This window comes from Rhipicephalus microplus, chromosome 3 (assembly GCF_043290135.1).
Source record: "Rhipicephalus microplus isolate Deutch F79 chromosome 3, USDA_Rmic, whole genome shotgun sequence".
Classification (NCBI taxonomy): domain Eukaryota; kingdom Metazoa; phylum Arthropoda; class Arachnida; order Ixodida; family Ixodidae; genus Rhipicephalus; species Rhipicephalus microplus.
The window spans coordinates 113,448,211-113,465,498 of record NC_134702.1 but is presented as its reverse complement, the minus strand read 5'-3'; the positions used below and the strand labels follow the sequence as shown (position 1 = coordinate 113,465,498).

At 42.5% G+C, this 17,288-nt stretch overlaps 1 protein-coding gene across 1 annotated transcript in view; it reads left to right on the top strand.

Moving 5' to 3' along the window:
• The window catches only part of LOC119159960 (neprilysin-2), a 96,705-nt gene that overhangs the window by 17,177 nt on the left and 62,240 nt on the right, over positions 1-17,288 (top strand). The window contains exons 4-5 of the mRNA XM_037412745.2: positions 8,915-9,094; positions 16,811-16,973. Coding sequence (XP_037268642.2) covers positions 8,915-9,094; positions 16,811-16,973 — 343 coding nt within the window. The remainder of the gene's footprint in view (positions 1-8,914; positions 9,095-16,810; positions 16,974-17,288) is intronic.

The window sequence follows — 17,288 nt, the reverse complement described above, 5'->3', positions numbered from 1 at the left end:
AAGACTTGCTTAACAACAGTACAAGCAAAACAGTCTGCAAACCAGTGTAAATCCGTTCTTAGCGCTAGCACTGCTCCGAATTTAATATGGCGTTTCAATCATCGAACGATCTTACGGTTCACGTCACTTCTCTCCGATGCCATGACGAGGTTTATCACGTACGTCGTTGACTTTCTCTTGAACCTCCCACTGTCGCCATTGGTCGGTCCGGCCCAACGAGCCTCTCGTCGTTCTCGCCGGCGGCGAGGACGTCGTAGTCTTCTTCGGCCTCACTGAAATAGTCTTAGCGTCGTGATGGACTCTTTTGATTGCAAGTTCGCTCTGCTCATAGGTGTGGGCTGTGCCGTACTGCCGCTAAGTTGAAGAGATGCACGTCGACCGGGAAGTGCTGCGAAAGGGTGTGGCAAGTCCGGGCAGCCCCACTCGGAACCTCCGAGGTCTACGGCCACTTTCAGGGCCTCTCACGCTGACATCCTCAAAACCCGGTGGTCATCCTGCGCTCGTCCTTGTCTCTTATGTTAGTTGTCTGAAGTTTTACGCGCCTAGAAGTTTTATATGGGTCATCCTGCTCCCGTCGCGGTAGCGACTCTCGTTTCCCATGTCTTCGTAGCTAGGCGTCCCAAGGCAGTGTATGTGCTCATCTTCTGGTACTTTTCCTCCCGGCTCAGGTCACGTGCTACAAGCTTTTCTCCGATCAATCACTTCTTTCTCGTGGCTGCTGCGCGTGAACTCAGGTGACTCCTCTCTTCGCGGACCGTCACCACGCTTACATGTACGGCACGCGCCTCGTGCCTCTCCTTTACTGAAGACAGGTTCTGAAACCAGGCTAGGCGTAGTTAAAGAATATTTCATTACCATGCGGAAATCTCGAGATTGAAAAGACACCCGAAAATGGGGACGGTACAAACATCACAGCATATCCACGGAGTGAATGATGATGAGTGGGGCGAAGCATCCGTCAGCCCGTCCGTGCTTCTGTCCATTCGTTCGTTCTTGCTTCCGTCCGTCCGTGCGACCATCCGTGCGTCAATCGATGCGTCCGTCCATGTGTCCCTGTGTCTGTCCATGCACCCGTCCGTGAGTCCGTCTATCCGTCTCTCCGTTCATTCGTGCGTCCATTCATTCGTACGTGAGCACGTCCATCCATCCACCGTCCGTCTGCTAGTCTATCTGTGCAACCCTTGTGGCACATACCCACTCTTGAGCGGGTATGTGCCACAAGTGGCTACGTGAATACATACATACATACATACATACATACATACATACATACATACATACATACATACATACATACATACATGCATACATACATACATTTTCTCTTCTCTTAATGGTTTATCTTCTCTTGAAGAGATCTCTGTCTCCTCAGATTATTTGCCATTAACATGTCTAGTGACTGTACCTCCGACTTCGATTGCACAAACTTTGAAGATACTAGTAAGATAATTGTTTAGTGTGTCAAAACTAACTTCTGGTACCTCGTTTAGAGCCTCAAATTTGTTCTGGTGCTAAAGTCTGAATTTTAGTACTTCCCTCCTCACCGCTACCTCATTATTCCCTTCCTGCGTATCAGTTTCTGCCTTTGCTTTTTTATGTGAATACGAGTTGTTACCATTCTACGAACACTGCATCAGATTTTTCCAACTCGTGTACAATGTCTGTACACATCGTGTACAATGTCTGGGTGTGCACACAGAATCAAGACTATATCATTTTTAGTTTCGCTACCCGTTTTCTGAAGATGGTATTCAAGATTTGTCAATTACTACGTTCTCCGAACTCTACCAATAACTTCTCTGGGGCCTTGCTAGAGTCGATGCCATATTCCCCTACTGCATAGTCTCCGGCCTGTTTCTTGTATACTTTGGAATTGAAGCTGCGCCTTAGAAAAATATACTGTGTCTTTACTTTATCAATATCTTACTCCACGTCTTCATAGAAGCATTCAACAAAATGATCATTATGGCTTGATGTAGGCGCTTAGGCCTGTACCACCTTCATTTCGTGCCTTTTCTTCAAACTGAATAAGATACTTGCCACCCTCTCACTCTTGCTACAGTATTCTTCCATGTTGATAGATATACTTTTTCCTACAAGAAACCACGCTCCCAGTTCTCTGTCAACTAATCCTCGGTAATACAGGACATGTTCATTCTTCAGCCCTGTATGAGCCTCGTTTATCGTCCTAACTTAACTGAGCCTTATTAGATCCCATTAAAAACCCTCTAATTGCTCGAATAGCACAGCTAGACTAGCCTTACTAGATAGCGTTCGAGCGTTGGCCGTAGCCAAGTTCAGATTACCATGGCAGCCTTTCCAGACCTAGAGATTCTTGCACATTTCAATGTGTCGCAGGTCTGAGCGCCACCTTGGACAGTTGCTTAGCAGCCTCTGGGTACTCAGGGTGCAGGGTTAATTGTTACTTTCCTAAGGGACGTATTGGTCAAGTACTCCACCAAGATGGTCAATGCTGCTCTGGTGAGGACTTGCATTACGAGCAGGTGGTCGCCAGCGAGGCTCCACCACACACCATTTCTTTCATTTTACTTTCTTCTTTTTTAACTATTCTTTCATTGCGCGTTTTAAGTAAATATACAATTGGGAATGGTCCAGCATGTGCAGTCGCACCAAATTTCGTCATTCCATGCTAGGTTGCAGCGCTATCTCTAAGTAGGAGATTGTTTTGCACTTTCATAGCACTGTAGAATACCACCTGATAGACTATCAGCTCTCAACTTCACATGGCTCTTTGCTTGCCTGTCTTTAAGGGGCAAAGCTCCCTGGGGTGTGGCTCTGTCCTTTCTCCGTTGATGTATGTAGCCACCTTGCAAACATCCCACTACACCCCATCACCGATCCACCACTTCAGCGACCATAAAGCCAACACTGTTAAGAAGTGGCTAATATGAAATGCAAGATGGTCGTGTACTTGTATCCAGGTGCACGTTAAAGAACCATAGATTTTTACACTGTGTGCATCCCTTGTTTTTACATGACCACCTATAGTTTCACCTTTGCAAACTGCCCACTACTTCGTCCTCGCAAACACCCCGCTACGCCCCATCACCGATCCATCACTTCACCTACCATAAAGCCGTTATAATGAAGGGGGAATGGGATGAACGTGTAGCTACCACCTACCAATAGTAATATTTCTTGTATAAATATATAGAGTGTTTTCACATCTTTGAAGACATAGTGAGCAAGATTGAATTGAATTGAATTGAATTGTTTATTTTCAACATAATACATGTCGAGGGATGGTATGGCTAAAGGCAGAATTAACTGCCTGACAATGGCCCTACCACCCAAGCACTGTCCAACAGGGTTGTGGCTATCAGTAAGAAATTATACATTAGAAAGCGAAAGCTCAGCACGGAAAAAAAAAAAAAAAACATGACATAGCGCTACTTGCAAGGGACGACGACATACATATAGGAATAGTAGAATTGAGTTCTTTAATATAACAGGTCTTAAGCCACATGTTGTTAGAGGTCTACTCATACTATGAAGGGCACGCGAGACAGCAAATATAATTTAACAACACGCTTAAACAGGGATTTTGATGAACCTTCATACACATTGCTAAGTAATTGTGGATGCTGGTTTAGGAAACTAGGGATCATGTATTTTAGCTGTTTAGTACCATATTTTGTTCTGCAAAACGGAACTTCGAGGTGGCTGTGTCGCAAAATATATGGATTGCGGTTAGTCAAGTACATGTGTGTAAACATAGATTCATTTTGACGCATTTTACTGTGTATGTATGTAGCAAGTTTGAGGGAGTATAGCTGATCCACTTTTAATATCTCATTTTTTAAAAAAAACGGTGCTGTATGGTCAAGATAAGCAAGGTTTTCTATGTGTCGAACAGCTTGTTTTTGGAGGAGTGTCAGCCTGATTAAGTTTGTTTTGCTTGTAGTACCCCAGACTAAGAGGCAGTAGTATAGTTGAGAATGTATGAGTGTATAGTACAGCTGACGTTTTAGCCAAGTCGGAACCAGATGCCGGATATTGTAAAACACTCGATTGGACCTGGAAATGCTAGTATGTAATTTGTTTACGTGATGAGTCCAGCTCAAATGTTCTTCGAACAATACTCCCAGAAACTTAAATACAGATACCCGTTCAATAGCGCAAGCATCAAAACGAAGAGAAATGTCAGTGACATCGGGTTTATTCTTAGGTTTAAAAACAATGAATTTCGTTTTAGTAACATTTAACTGGAGCTGGTTGAGGGACAACCAAATCAGCAGCTGGTGCAACCAATTGTTTGTTACTATTGCCAAGTCAGCTAAATTATGACCAGAGAAAAATAAACTGGTATCATCGGCGTAGAGAACCATTTTAGGCGTAAGTGGTATATTCACAATGTCGTTGATATAAATTATAAAAAATAGAGGACCCAAAATGGACCCCTGAGGTACGCCGCACATTATTTGCTTCATCTCTGAGCTTATGTTATTAAGACTTACAAATTGAAATCTATCTGAAAAATAACTCTTTATCAGTTCTAAGGTAACGCCTCTAATTCCATATTCGGGAAGTTTTTGAAACAAAATGTGATGCTTTATAGAGTCGAAAGCTTTCCTGAAGTCAAGAAAAACTCCAACAGTAAATAACCTGTTTTCAAAATTTTCAATTATTTCTTCTTTAACACTCAGCAGTGCCTCCTCGGTTGATTTATTCTTGCGAAAGCCAAATTGATTGTCAACAAGTGCCCGCTTTTCATCCAAGAATTGGGTTAACCTAAACTTTACAACTAATTCTAATACTTTAGAAAAAAGAGGTAGCACAGATATGGGCCTGTAGTTATTCAGATCATTCAAGGATCCACCTTTATGCAAGACTACAACTTTGGCTATTTTCATACTAGCAGGAAAGATCCCGGTAGATAGCGCGCTATTACATATATGACAAAGCGGGGCACATAGTATATCAGCAACATGAATAATTGGTCTCGCTTTGATTTCATCATATCCGGCTGCGCTATCTGTTTTCAAAGATTTGATTAATTTACAAATTTCATCTGCAGTGCACGGAGACAGAAATATGGAGTTGGTACTGTGAGATGATATATATCCACATAGATCATTTGTAAGATTGTTAGTACCAGGATTATTTGCAATACCAGCATGCAAAAAGTGATCATTAAATTTGTTCACCAGTGGAGTACTGGTATATTCCACATCATCAAACATAAGTGTGCTAGGGATCATAATATTTGAGCTGCCTTTGAGTTTACGAATTGTAGCCCATATTTTTTTGGGGTCACCTGATATCGACGCAAACACATCTTGGTAATATTGAGTGCGAGCTTTCCGAAGATCCGAATTGAGCTTGTTCCTGAGCTTTTTATATTCCCGGAGAATTGTTTCGTCTTTTACACGAATGAAAGTGTCAAATAATCTGTCCCTCATTCTAATTCTATGGTATAACTCACGAGTAACCCATGGTTTTCTAGATTTTCGATTACCTTTAACTGAATGTAGTGGAAAAGCAGAGTCATACGAGTGCTTAACTTTCTGCAAAAATAAATTGTAGGATAAATTCGGATCTTTCTCGTTGTATACATCTGTCCAATCAATATTTTCGACCAATGACCCAAATGCACTCAGTGCCCCATTATTAAAATTTCTTCTAAAAAATGGAGCACTGCGTGCATGACAGTTTTTACTTTTGGGGCGCGGAACGAAAACAAAGATTGGCAGATGATCACTAATATCGAAAGTGAGAATTCCTGAAAATACATCAGCGCTATCATGATTTGTTATGCACAAGTCAATTAAGCTTTCTGTATCTGGTGTTATTCTAGTAGCCCGGTTTATAGTGTTAGAACAATGAAATGACTCTATGACATCATTAAAACGTTGTGTTTGAGAATTGGATAATAATAAATTTATATTAAAATCACCAATCAGAACAACCGACAGACCTGTCATGGTAGCGTACTCAAGAATCTTGCTAACAGACAAACTAAATTCATGAAAATCACCAGAAGGGGGGCGATAGATAGCCGCAATCACGGTACTACAACATTTGACAGCAATTGACTCATAATCATCGTTAACGGCTGAAAATTCAGCGAGAACAAAGTAGTTCAGGTTATTTCTGATATAAAGTGAACAACCGCCTCCTCGACGACCTTTCCTGTAGACACTTTCACACTTGTATCCATCAAGAAAATTGACATCAGAAACCGACGAAAACCACGTCTCTGTAAATGCCAGAATGTCAAATTTATGGTCTAGTGCTTCCAGAGCTGTTTCTACTTCCATGACCTTACCACTCAAGCTTCTGCTATTTACATGAAAAATAGACAAATGATCACTCGGCTTTAAAGAATGACTCCGCAAGGTAGAATTGAAAATAGAGCTGTTATAATAGCTTATGCTAGATGATTCTTTCATCATAGAAAAAAAGAAAAAAAAAAGTACGCGAACACAGAAAGACACGTCACAAACTGATCAGTAGCTTATTGTATCTTATCTAAGTCGGTTTGACATTCAATGCGGATCGCTCGCTCGCCCTGTGCCTTACGCACAAACATCTTTCCTTCTTTCTGCCAAACAAACTGATAGTGCTTTTCTTGCGCCCTAGCCCTCATTAGCCACAAAAGCTTCCTGTTTTCTGCCGTCAGATTATCCAAGAAATAGACATCCGATTTTGAAGACTTCAAATAGCCTTTCTTTGCCATCCATTCATTCCGTGTAGCGCACGATACAAAGCGAACGAGCACCGCTGGTTCTTTACCTGGCTTGGGCGGAAGCCTGTGCAAGCCGTCAATATTAGCTGGCGTAAGCTCGGCAAGGTTTAACTGTTTCGCCAGGTTATTCAGTTTACCGAGCAACTGTTCGCCTTGGCTATGGGGGATACCATGAATTTCCAAATTTTGACGGCGGCTATATTGCTCTAAGTAGTTGAGATGCTGTCGCAGCTTCTGAATTTCCAGAGGGTCATTGGCTGCTTCAGCCTTTTCAACTCTTTTCTTTAGAGCAGCTATTTCACATGATTGCTTCCTCATCTCGATGAGTACATCGTCATACTGCTCTGACAAGTGTTTAACAGATTGTTCCATATTTTGGACTGTGTCCTTCAGTTGCATTAGTTGATCTATTCTGCTTTTAATGGTGGGTATCTCCGACAACTTGCGATTTATTTCAGCCAGTATTTTTCCAGTGTCAGATGTCTGCTGCAGCTGCAACTTCCCGCTGCCGGCGTTCGCACGTGCAGCCAGAATAACACATGCTTGACATTTCCATGCTTTTTTTACTGCCTCGTCGCCTGTCTTAAAAGCAGACTTTGTTACTCCTGAGCATGGTCCAATGTGATAACCGTAGCTACATTCGGAGCACATTGGGCAACTACCGGGATCGGGAAGTGCCTCTTTGCACACTAAACACAAGGCAGAAGCTGCCATTCTCAGTACACACCCGAAATGTACAACACTTCAAATCACGCAGCTCCCACAAGCAAAGCAAAACGACGACAAAACGAAGAAGCGATTTTGTGGTGGTGGTAGGCGGCACAACAGAGAAGAAATGTTAAGGCTTTGTAACTAACCTGCAAGATAGAAGAAATCAGTCTCCCGAGCGTCCGCCCACCACCACCACCGCTGAACAAATGCGATGGTATCTGATGCGCTTCGTTCTTTTACACAGCTCGATGACGTCACGAAGATTGCGAGGCCCACGTAATGTCAGCACTGTCAAAGTTCCAGAGCTGTCAAATCCGAAGAACTCGGAAACCCTGAGTTGCCTCTCCTCAGAGATGAAAAAACGATGTTTCCAGGTTGGCCTGTTCCTTTTGGGACAGCTCGGGGTCTGCACGAAGCGTGGGAGGTCCGTGTAGTTTCCTGCAAGATAGAAGAAATCAGTCTCCCGAGCGTCCGCCCGCCACCACCACCGCTGAACAAATGCGATGGTATCTGATGCGCTTCGTTCTTTTACACAGCTCGATGACGTCACGAAGATTGCGAGGCCCACGTAATGTCAGCACTGTCAAAGTTCCAGAGCTGTCAAATCCGAAGAACTCGGAAACCCTGAGTTGCCTCTCCTCAGAGATGAAAAAACGATGTTTCCAGGTTGGCCTGTTCCTTTTGGGACAGCTCGGGGTCTGCACGAAGCGTGGGAGGTCCGTGTAGTTTCCTGCAAGATAGAAGAAATCAGTCTCCCGAGCGTCCGCCCGCCACCACCACCGCTGAACAAATGCAAATTCACGGATGGTTCACAGTTTAGCGATGAAATTCTCCAGTGCTTTACCCCACTCATCATCATTCACTCCGTAGATATGCTTTGATTGTTGTCTTAGCTTATTTAGATTTAAAAAGAAACAAAAAGACGCGCGCATTCAAGCCTCTGCCTTTCCGTGCTTGGTGCGGCTTGGTGCCTTCGATGAGCTTCCCTCTCACGCCTTTATTTTTTCCTAACTTCTTCCCTGTTCAATTTATTTCGGCATTGTTGGCTGCGAAGTCTTCACAATTTCCGACATTTGTTGATATCAAGTGGTTTCAATCCTACTTTGACATTTCTATCAACTGATGATTTTGTATATACGCACTAGTAATTACATCTACGGTGATCCTAATAACTGGAAACAGTGAATGAAATTGTAAGGGGCGAATGATTTATTATTCTAGAGAGCGGCGAAAAAAGAGAAATTCCGCGCGAAAGCAATGACGTGTTAGAATCACTCACCACATAGCGTCAGCTTGACATGATTTACTCTCGGCACCACACACCACGATAAGTCCACGCGGCACGTTTGTTTACCACTAGTGCGAAGGTACGTTACCTTTTTCCACTACTCATTGAATTGTATTGAATATTGTAAAGCACTGTAACGTAGTGCCATATTTAAAATTGCGATAGTGTGTTGTATTTCACACAATTTTAACGCACCTTCATTACAGACCATGGAGCTGGTGAGATGGATGAACACGATGAACCTCGACTTTTTGAACATGAAAATTCTTCAAAGTGTCGATCCGGTTGAGATCATGGTGCGTGGCTCTCTTGACTTCGGAGTGGGTGTCATCATTTCCTTTGATCCCCAAGACACACGATTTGACCACGGGAAGAGAGTTATTGAGGTACTGCACTGATTTTTCGCTTTCAATGAGCTCAGATAAAGAGGTCACCTAAACGATTAACGTCCATGACGGTTCTCAAGCTCTAATATGAACAGGATCTGGTTCGTAGCGTGCGTTCATTTATTCGCGTTGCAACAGTAGTGATACAGGTGTATAGCGAAATGATTGAACGCGGTGTGGGAGCTTCGGCTTTGTTGCAGTGAACTGTTGAACAGCGTGGCTGGAGGTTATGAAATCGTTGAATTTAGTTCGTGGCCAATCTACGTGGAGTGCTTTCTCTAATGGTTCTGTAATGATAATGGTTTATGTACGTTTTAGTATCTACAGGATATTGTTTTAAAACAGGAACAGCCTCACTTATTGGTCAGTTAACAAGGAAGTTGGGCACACTTTGTAATTATAAGACCACGTGCACCGTTTTTGGAGAAACAGTTCAAAAATTTTAAAATTTGATGCAAAGAATCTTGTCTTCTTCTTTACAGTGACATTTCAGTTGCCAACAAGGTATCTCTAAACAGGTATCTTGAGATCCCCGGGTATGTCCGTACAGCCAGGTATCCCTATAGCAAAGTGGATACAGGGAACAATATCTCCTATGGGAGACACTCGTTCCAGGTTTCTCCGCGAGAAATTCGAAAGCATCGCGAAATAGTTCAGAAAGCAATGCTTTGCATCAGAAATACTGAAGTATATTGAAGAAAAGATTGTTGTTCAGGTGTGCTATCTCCAAAAGCGTTAATGTCCTAGCAGTACAGGCACATAAAATTTGCTAATTTATTTTAGGCAACCATAATTTTGAATGACTGCCTTAATCAACATGTCAAAAGGCGGTAAATTTAAACGAGTCTCTACAAAATGACAAATAATGATTTCATCTTTAGAGAAAAAATCATTAGACTTCTGGCTATTTCTGCATTTTTATTCAATAATCAAACCTCATCTTCCTTGGGTGGTACACCAATTAAAAAGTTTCAACGTAACAATTCATTTTCCTTTATTTTGACAAAATGCTTGTTGTTGAGAGAGCTTGTTTCATTCGGCTACACTTAGAAAAAAATTGAGGTGTGAACATATTTCTCCTGGACCGGTATGCATAAATTTCAAGTTCATGGTCGTTACATTCAGAAAAGTAAAACGGTGCATTTATGTAAGTTGCATGGGTGATGCCAAATGTATTGTAAAGTATATGAAGAAACAATTTATTAGATTCAGAGCAGCTCTGAATCACGTGTGTGATACCGAAGGTACGTGCGTTCGTAAGAACGCACCGCATAGCGTTGCCCCCGCCGCAAGTGTTGGAGTGGTGCCAAATAGATGACGCGACAGCTGCGCGTTGATGTCACGCTCCCTTCTCACGTCTCTCTAGCAGGTGCGTGCTGACGTCACTGTCTCCCTCACCAGCAGCACGATCGTTGCAGTGCCCGCAGCGGCCAGTTCCTCCAACCAGTCACAACATACTTCTCTTTCGCTTCACCCTCTCCACTGCCTGCAATCCTTGACCACACATCAAGTGGAAACACTCTTTCGGCTCGTTTAGCTGCGATTAAACTTACACGACAAACTTAATCTGGCTCTCATGCCCTTGCATTTTGAAAAAACGTTTACTCGTGTAAACGCAATACCGAGCTTCGCTTCAAGCAGTTTCTCAAACACGCACATCGGCGCCCGTTTCGACCGGGTCAACCCCAAGCGCACCGCTGCTAATTCGCATCCTATCAGGGTTTCCTTCTGGCAGAGAGTCCATAGTTTTTATTTATTCATTTATTCAAAATACCTTACAGGCTTCTTATCGGAGCAATAAGTAAGGAGGCCAATAAATGGTTAGATGTGACATGTTATAAAATACAAAACAATATCCAATATAAGCTAAACATTCCCAAACATGAATTACAATACGGCGATGTTATAAAGAGCCAGGAAAAGAAGAGTAACATTCACGTATAAGAACATAAATAAATAAAGAAAAATCATGCGTGAAGCGACAAGAAATGTGGACTCAATAAACATTGCCAGTTGGTGATTAAAAACACAGGACATTTTTGCAACAATTGATTGATATGTATCTTTTGACGTCCTAAAACCACCATATAATTATGAGAGATGCCGTAGTGGATAGCTCCATAAATTTTGACCACCTGGAGTTTTTTAACGTGCACCCAAATAAGAGCACACGGCCATCAACATTTCCGCCTCCATCGGAAATGCAGCCGCCGCAGCCGAGTATTTTTGCAACAATTACAATACTACCAAGCAATATATGGATCGTTACACAGTATTCACACAATGTACGAGGTAACACTTCTATTGAATAGAAATAGAAATGACTATATAAGGACGAAATCTTTGAGTGGGTGGCCGAGCGAGGTTTGCGATTTGTGATCAAAGTGGTATCGCCAGAGAGATCGTTCAAAAGTTTGAAGGCATGTGGCCTCAAATAATAATAATCGCCCTTGTCTTACTAATGATGCGCTTGAATCTGTCTGGACTATGAAGGTGCGCGGAGATGCGCAATGGGAGTTTTCGAAATGAGTGAAAGGCACCTGGTGTTGTGGATATATGAGTAAAGCAGACACAAAAAGAAAAAGCAGCGGCATTTCTGACAAGGGTGCAGTAACGGGTGCAGCAAATTTTTGTAACACAGGACTGGCGCTCGTTATCTCAGTAATAAAACGAGAGAAGCTCTAAGTTAGCAATGAATAGATTTGATGTGAAAGCCAAATAGATGAAGCGAATTCTGCATGCAGGCAGGTGAACGTCAGGTACTCTACCTTGCGATTGTTAGGTGACAATTAATGCAGATTGCAGTAAGTGTACTCAAACGTTTGCGATGCTTCAGCACAAATAGCAGTACTGTGAAGTCTGCATGAAAGATTGTCCGTTAGGTTTGTCCCTAGATACTTGAATGACTGAACCCTACTTCATGTTTTATTGTAATCAGAAGTGAAAAAGTACATTAGGTTGGACAACGATGCGCTAAAAATACATAAATTTCAACATAAGACAACTACAGCTTATACAATATAAACATAATTCCTCCAGAAAAAGTGACAGAAGAGAAGACCGTACATACAAATAGAGGTGTTCACAAATAAATCAGATAATATCATAAATTTACCGTTCTGAGTTAGTTAAGCTTACTTTATTGTCATAGTGAACCTGTCTAGTTAGTGAGTGTTAGCAGTTGATGGATCTAGTTCATTCCAGTCTCTCACGGCTCTCGGGAAGGAAGAATATTTAAAGCAGTTAGAATTGTGTGTATATTCAGTTGGTGTCACGGAGCGTGTGTAACGTGTAGGCCTACATGAGGTTACCGAAATATATGTAGTGGTATCAATGTTTACTTGGTTGATGCATGAAATTTAATCTAGTTAGTTCGAATCTGTATTCATGGCTAAGAAGGCTACCCTTTTTTCAGAAAGTGAGTTGGTGAGTCCGAAGTTTTATAAAAAATGCGACGCATTTTTAAGCGAACTTCAGCGACTGTGAGCGTATCTATCTATCTATCTATCTATCTATCTATCTATCTATCTATCTATCTATCTATCTATCTATCTATCTATCTATCTATCTATATATATATATATATATATATATATATATTTATCTATCTATCTATGCGCCTACGCCTTTCAGCTCTCCCGGCCGTTTTGATAATCGTACCAATACCAAACTTGGTATGGCATAACATGACTGTAATACGAGCATGAGTGACTCGTCATGACATGAAAGTCATGGCATATGTGCCATGAATGTCATGATTAGCATTTCATGGTGATGCTGCTCTTGCGGTAGTTCCGTTCTCATGACATGTTGCAAAACCGGTATGGTATGACATGACTGCGTGGAAAACACAAGCGACAGCCACTCAAATAAAAATCATGACATGCGTGTCATGTAACAAAATGACTACATGCCACACTCATGATGCGCTCGCGGCCGTTTCGCTAGCTTACATATACCAAGTTTGGTATTACGGGACGGGAATGAATGGTGAAGGTATGTGACTGGTGCACACATGATAATTATGAGATGCATGTCATGTGAGAACGTGACTACATGCCACACTCAAGGCACTGATACAATTTGAAGTGACCCGGTGCGCGCCCGCACCAGCGCTCATTTTGTCACGTCACGACGGCGATGCCACGCCAGGCGCCGCTTTGTCTGCCATATACTCGCAGGCGCGTGCCGCCTTGCTTTGACGCTTGCGCGTTTTAGAGCGCCCAGCGTCCGTCCATCACGAAGAGAAGTAGACGCAGTGCAGTTTAGGTAACGTAGTCGGCGCTAAATGCATGTCGCATTTCGTGCCGGTTACCGCCGGGCCGCGCCGGTCTCGTCTGGCGACAGACTAGAGGCTGCTCGCGTTCTGCTTGCGTAGGGTGGCCCCGCCGCGGTGGTCTAGTGGCTAAGGTACTCGGCTGCTGACCCGCAGGTGGCGGGCTCAAATCCCAGCGGCGGCGGCGGCATTTCCGAAGGAGGCGGAAATGTAGGCCCGCGTGCTCAGATTTGGGTGCACGTTAAAGAACCCCCGGTGGTCGAAATTTCCAGAGCCCTCCACTACGGCGTCTCTCATAATCTTATGGTGGTTTTGCGATTTAAATCCCACATATCAATCAATTAGCTAGCGTAGGGTCAATGCGCCCAGCGTGCGCGCACGTCAACGTTACGTAGGAGTATATTCACCTTTTCATGAACGCCTCCCTGGGCGCCGCCATAACCCTCCTTGGGCTGTGCTAATTGGTGCGTCCTCTCAAAAATGCACTGACAACGCTGCGCCCTTAGCGTCTGTTATACACCAGTTAGAAACTGAGGGCAGTGCTTCGTTTAATGATATGTGATTCCCGAAAGAGTTAATTTTGTGATAATGTATTCAATCGTCAGCGAACAGTCTGATTTTAACAGCTGCGTTAGAATGTAAATCATTTGATAAAAGTTTGAAAAGAACCGAGGCACTCCAGATGGGACGCGTGAAAGAGTGGATGACTGTTAGTGAATTTCTGCAAACTGCAAACGGTTGGTATGATAATATTGAATCCAAGACATGATAAGTTCGTTTCCTAAAGTTGATTCACTTTTCGTCATGTGTTTACTATGCGAGACCCGATAGAAAGTTTTTGATAAATCTAGCGAAAAAAAGGTCCATTTGTTTTCCTTCATTGATGTTAACTGAAATGTCGTGGATTAGCTCAACAAGCTAGGTGACACTAAGTACAACTTTTGGGAAGCCTTGTTGATCAGGTGAAATGATGGCTTCTTTTCCAAGGTATGTGGTTATGCTTTTAACCACTATGTGTGCAAGAAGTTTACTGACTGAGCTGGTCAGGGAGATGGGTCTATAATTGGAGACTTCAGCTTTGTGACCAGACTTACGTACTGCATTAGTTTTCGCGGTTTTTCAATCTTGTGGTATAGTACAGGTTGATAATCATTTATCAGCATAGGTATTTGGCTAAACGATCTGCATATATTTTTAGGAATATATAAGGTACACTGTCTGTAGCCAGTTCCTTTTTATTGTCATTAATGAGTAACAGTTCAAGCAGACTAGGTTCCGTTGCAAGAAGTGTTTCTAAGCGTGTTACATGGTTTAACACTATGTCAGAGTTGTTTTGAAGTCAGAGTTGTTAATAAGGTAGGGGAAGTCATAGCTCAATAGTTTGCAAGAAATAGAAATGAGTATAAATTTTCCAGAGTACAACACCATGAACCATTTTTTACACCGCATTTTTTCCGAGGTTAGGTCACTTTGCAAGATGTCGTGATCATAAGGAAATGTTAATTTTCTAAATTCAACAGCAAATAGTCCTATACTTGAGGAAGTATTACTTTGCAACCTGTACTGTAAATATAGAAGAGTGAAGATCTAGAACGCTGCCTTGAGGGCTCCGGATGTCACATCACCAAAGGGAAAAGCACAATTCTTATTCACAATAAATTGATGTCGAGATGATAAAAAACTTTTGATACTATAATAAGCTAGAAGTGTTCAAACCAATTAAATTTATTTGAAAACAACCAAGACAGGCCACCTTGTTAAAAACTTTAAAAGTATAAGAAAATGGTATCGCTTTGTAAACATTTGTTCATGCTAAAGTGCAAGTCGGTGGTAAACACGAGCAGCTTTGTATCACATGACGGATGTTTACGAAATTGATGTTCAATAATGAAAAACAAAATTATTAGTTTCCAGGTGTCTGTAGATATGTGATGCAGTTATGCGCTTCACCATTTTACAGAAAATGCATGTTAGGGATTAGGCCGGTAGTTGTCTGGTTGATATTTGCTTTAAGCTAATACCTGTGATTACTAGGATAACGTCCGAAACGTTCGATTCTGAAGCCGGTCATCAATGACTGATTATCGATCCTGCACAGTACTTTGCTAAAAGGGGTAGGGCGGAGAGAGTGGCCGCCTAGATGCTACAGGGCTCCGCAGAGGGTGGTGGCTATGCGATGATATCACCTGGTAAATGTGACCATCCATCTAATAATTGTTGCCACTGCGTTTTATTATCGCTGTCGTCAACCCTGATGAGAGAAACATATATCTTGTAGATGAAACGTATTCAACCGTTGCACTCAGGGCAATCAATCAGACATGCTACCTGATATATTTTTCCTACCTTTCGCGAGTATCTTTAGTGCGCGGGAAAACGCTCATACTCTGGAAATGTGAATGCCGAAAGTGCCAAAATGGCGCTTTTGCCAACGATCAACAGTGCCCCGCCGCAGTAGTCTTGTGGCTAAGGTACTCGTCTGCTGACCCACAGGTCGCGGGATCAAATCCCGGCTGCGGCGGCTGCATTTCCGATGGAGGCGGAAACGTTGTAGGCCCGTGTGCTCAGATTTGGGCGCACGTTAAAGAACCCCAAGTGGTCGAAATTTCCGGAGCTCTCCACTACGGCGCCTCTCATTATCATATGGTGGTTTTGGGACGTTAAACCCCACATATCAATCAATCAATCAAGATCAACAGTGTATTAGTGCTATTTTTTGTCCAGCCTTGCTGTGTCAAAGGTTCATTACATGCGAATAAATAATTACCGAATAAAGCAGAATGCGATAACGCTGGTACTTCATGCAACATACGTGACATACCTTTCGTCGAGGTGTCACATAAAGCGTCAGCATATTTTAAACTCTCGCAAGATGTAGCTTTGTCGGCTTGCTAATGTGAAATGGTAAGGCTAATGTAACAATAAATCCGGACTTGCATACTGGCCTTCAATGACGATGCATCAATCGCATGGCCGTCGACGTCGTAAAGAAAATGATATGAAGTAGAGGGCGTGGCAGCTCTACCAGCTGCGCACTATCACAGCGCATCTACAGCAAAAATAAGGAGAGTATCAACTAGAGATATAGCGGTCACAATATTTTTGCTCCTTTTAGCGTGTTTGCATTGTTTGTTCCGTTGTATATATATACAAAGCATCGAATCAAGTCCAAGATCTTTTTAATGTCATGTTTTAGGCGTGGCTGTTCAGGTCTTATAGGCCACTCTGTTGAGAACTGCGTGCCTCTTGTGAGCCTGAGTCTGTTATCTGACCGCCAAATTGTGAAAAAAAAAAGTTGTTTTCTGCGCACTATGCAAATTCGTTTTATCGTGAGATTTGTCTCTTGTAATTCGCACCACGACTCTCTTTAGTAGTGGCGCCCTCTTCAACACCACAAAGAACGACAGATACACGACCATTCTTTTTGCATTTATTCGCAGATGAGCTACAGCAGCGAACAAGAAGCCTGGCTACTGCGAAGGAGCAGTAAACCAAAATATACGAATGAGAACGACTACGCCCGGCTTTTCCGTTTATATGGAGTAAGGCATGATGAAGATCAGTTACGCTACGCTACGAAAATACTCGCCTACGAGGAACAACGTGAGTTGGCAAGTTTTATACATTTTCGGCAATGCATATATTTGAAACAAGTGTGCACGCAACTGCGAGGGAGGCTTCACTTGGGTTTATTTTTCAATGTTCTCCGTTGGAAATATTTAGGTAGCTTTGTTTTACTTGTGAATCTTACAATTTGCTTGAACATCTCGTAGGTTTAATATTGCAGTATGAGGTAATCGATGAAGTCCCAAAAATATCTGGAGAAAAATATTTTCGCAGGTCTCATGGGCTAAGCAAAAAAGTATTACGCAAATGATTCTGCGAATAACAAGTTCTGGCTCCCTGTTTGTCTTTGGC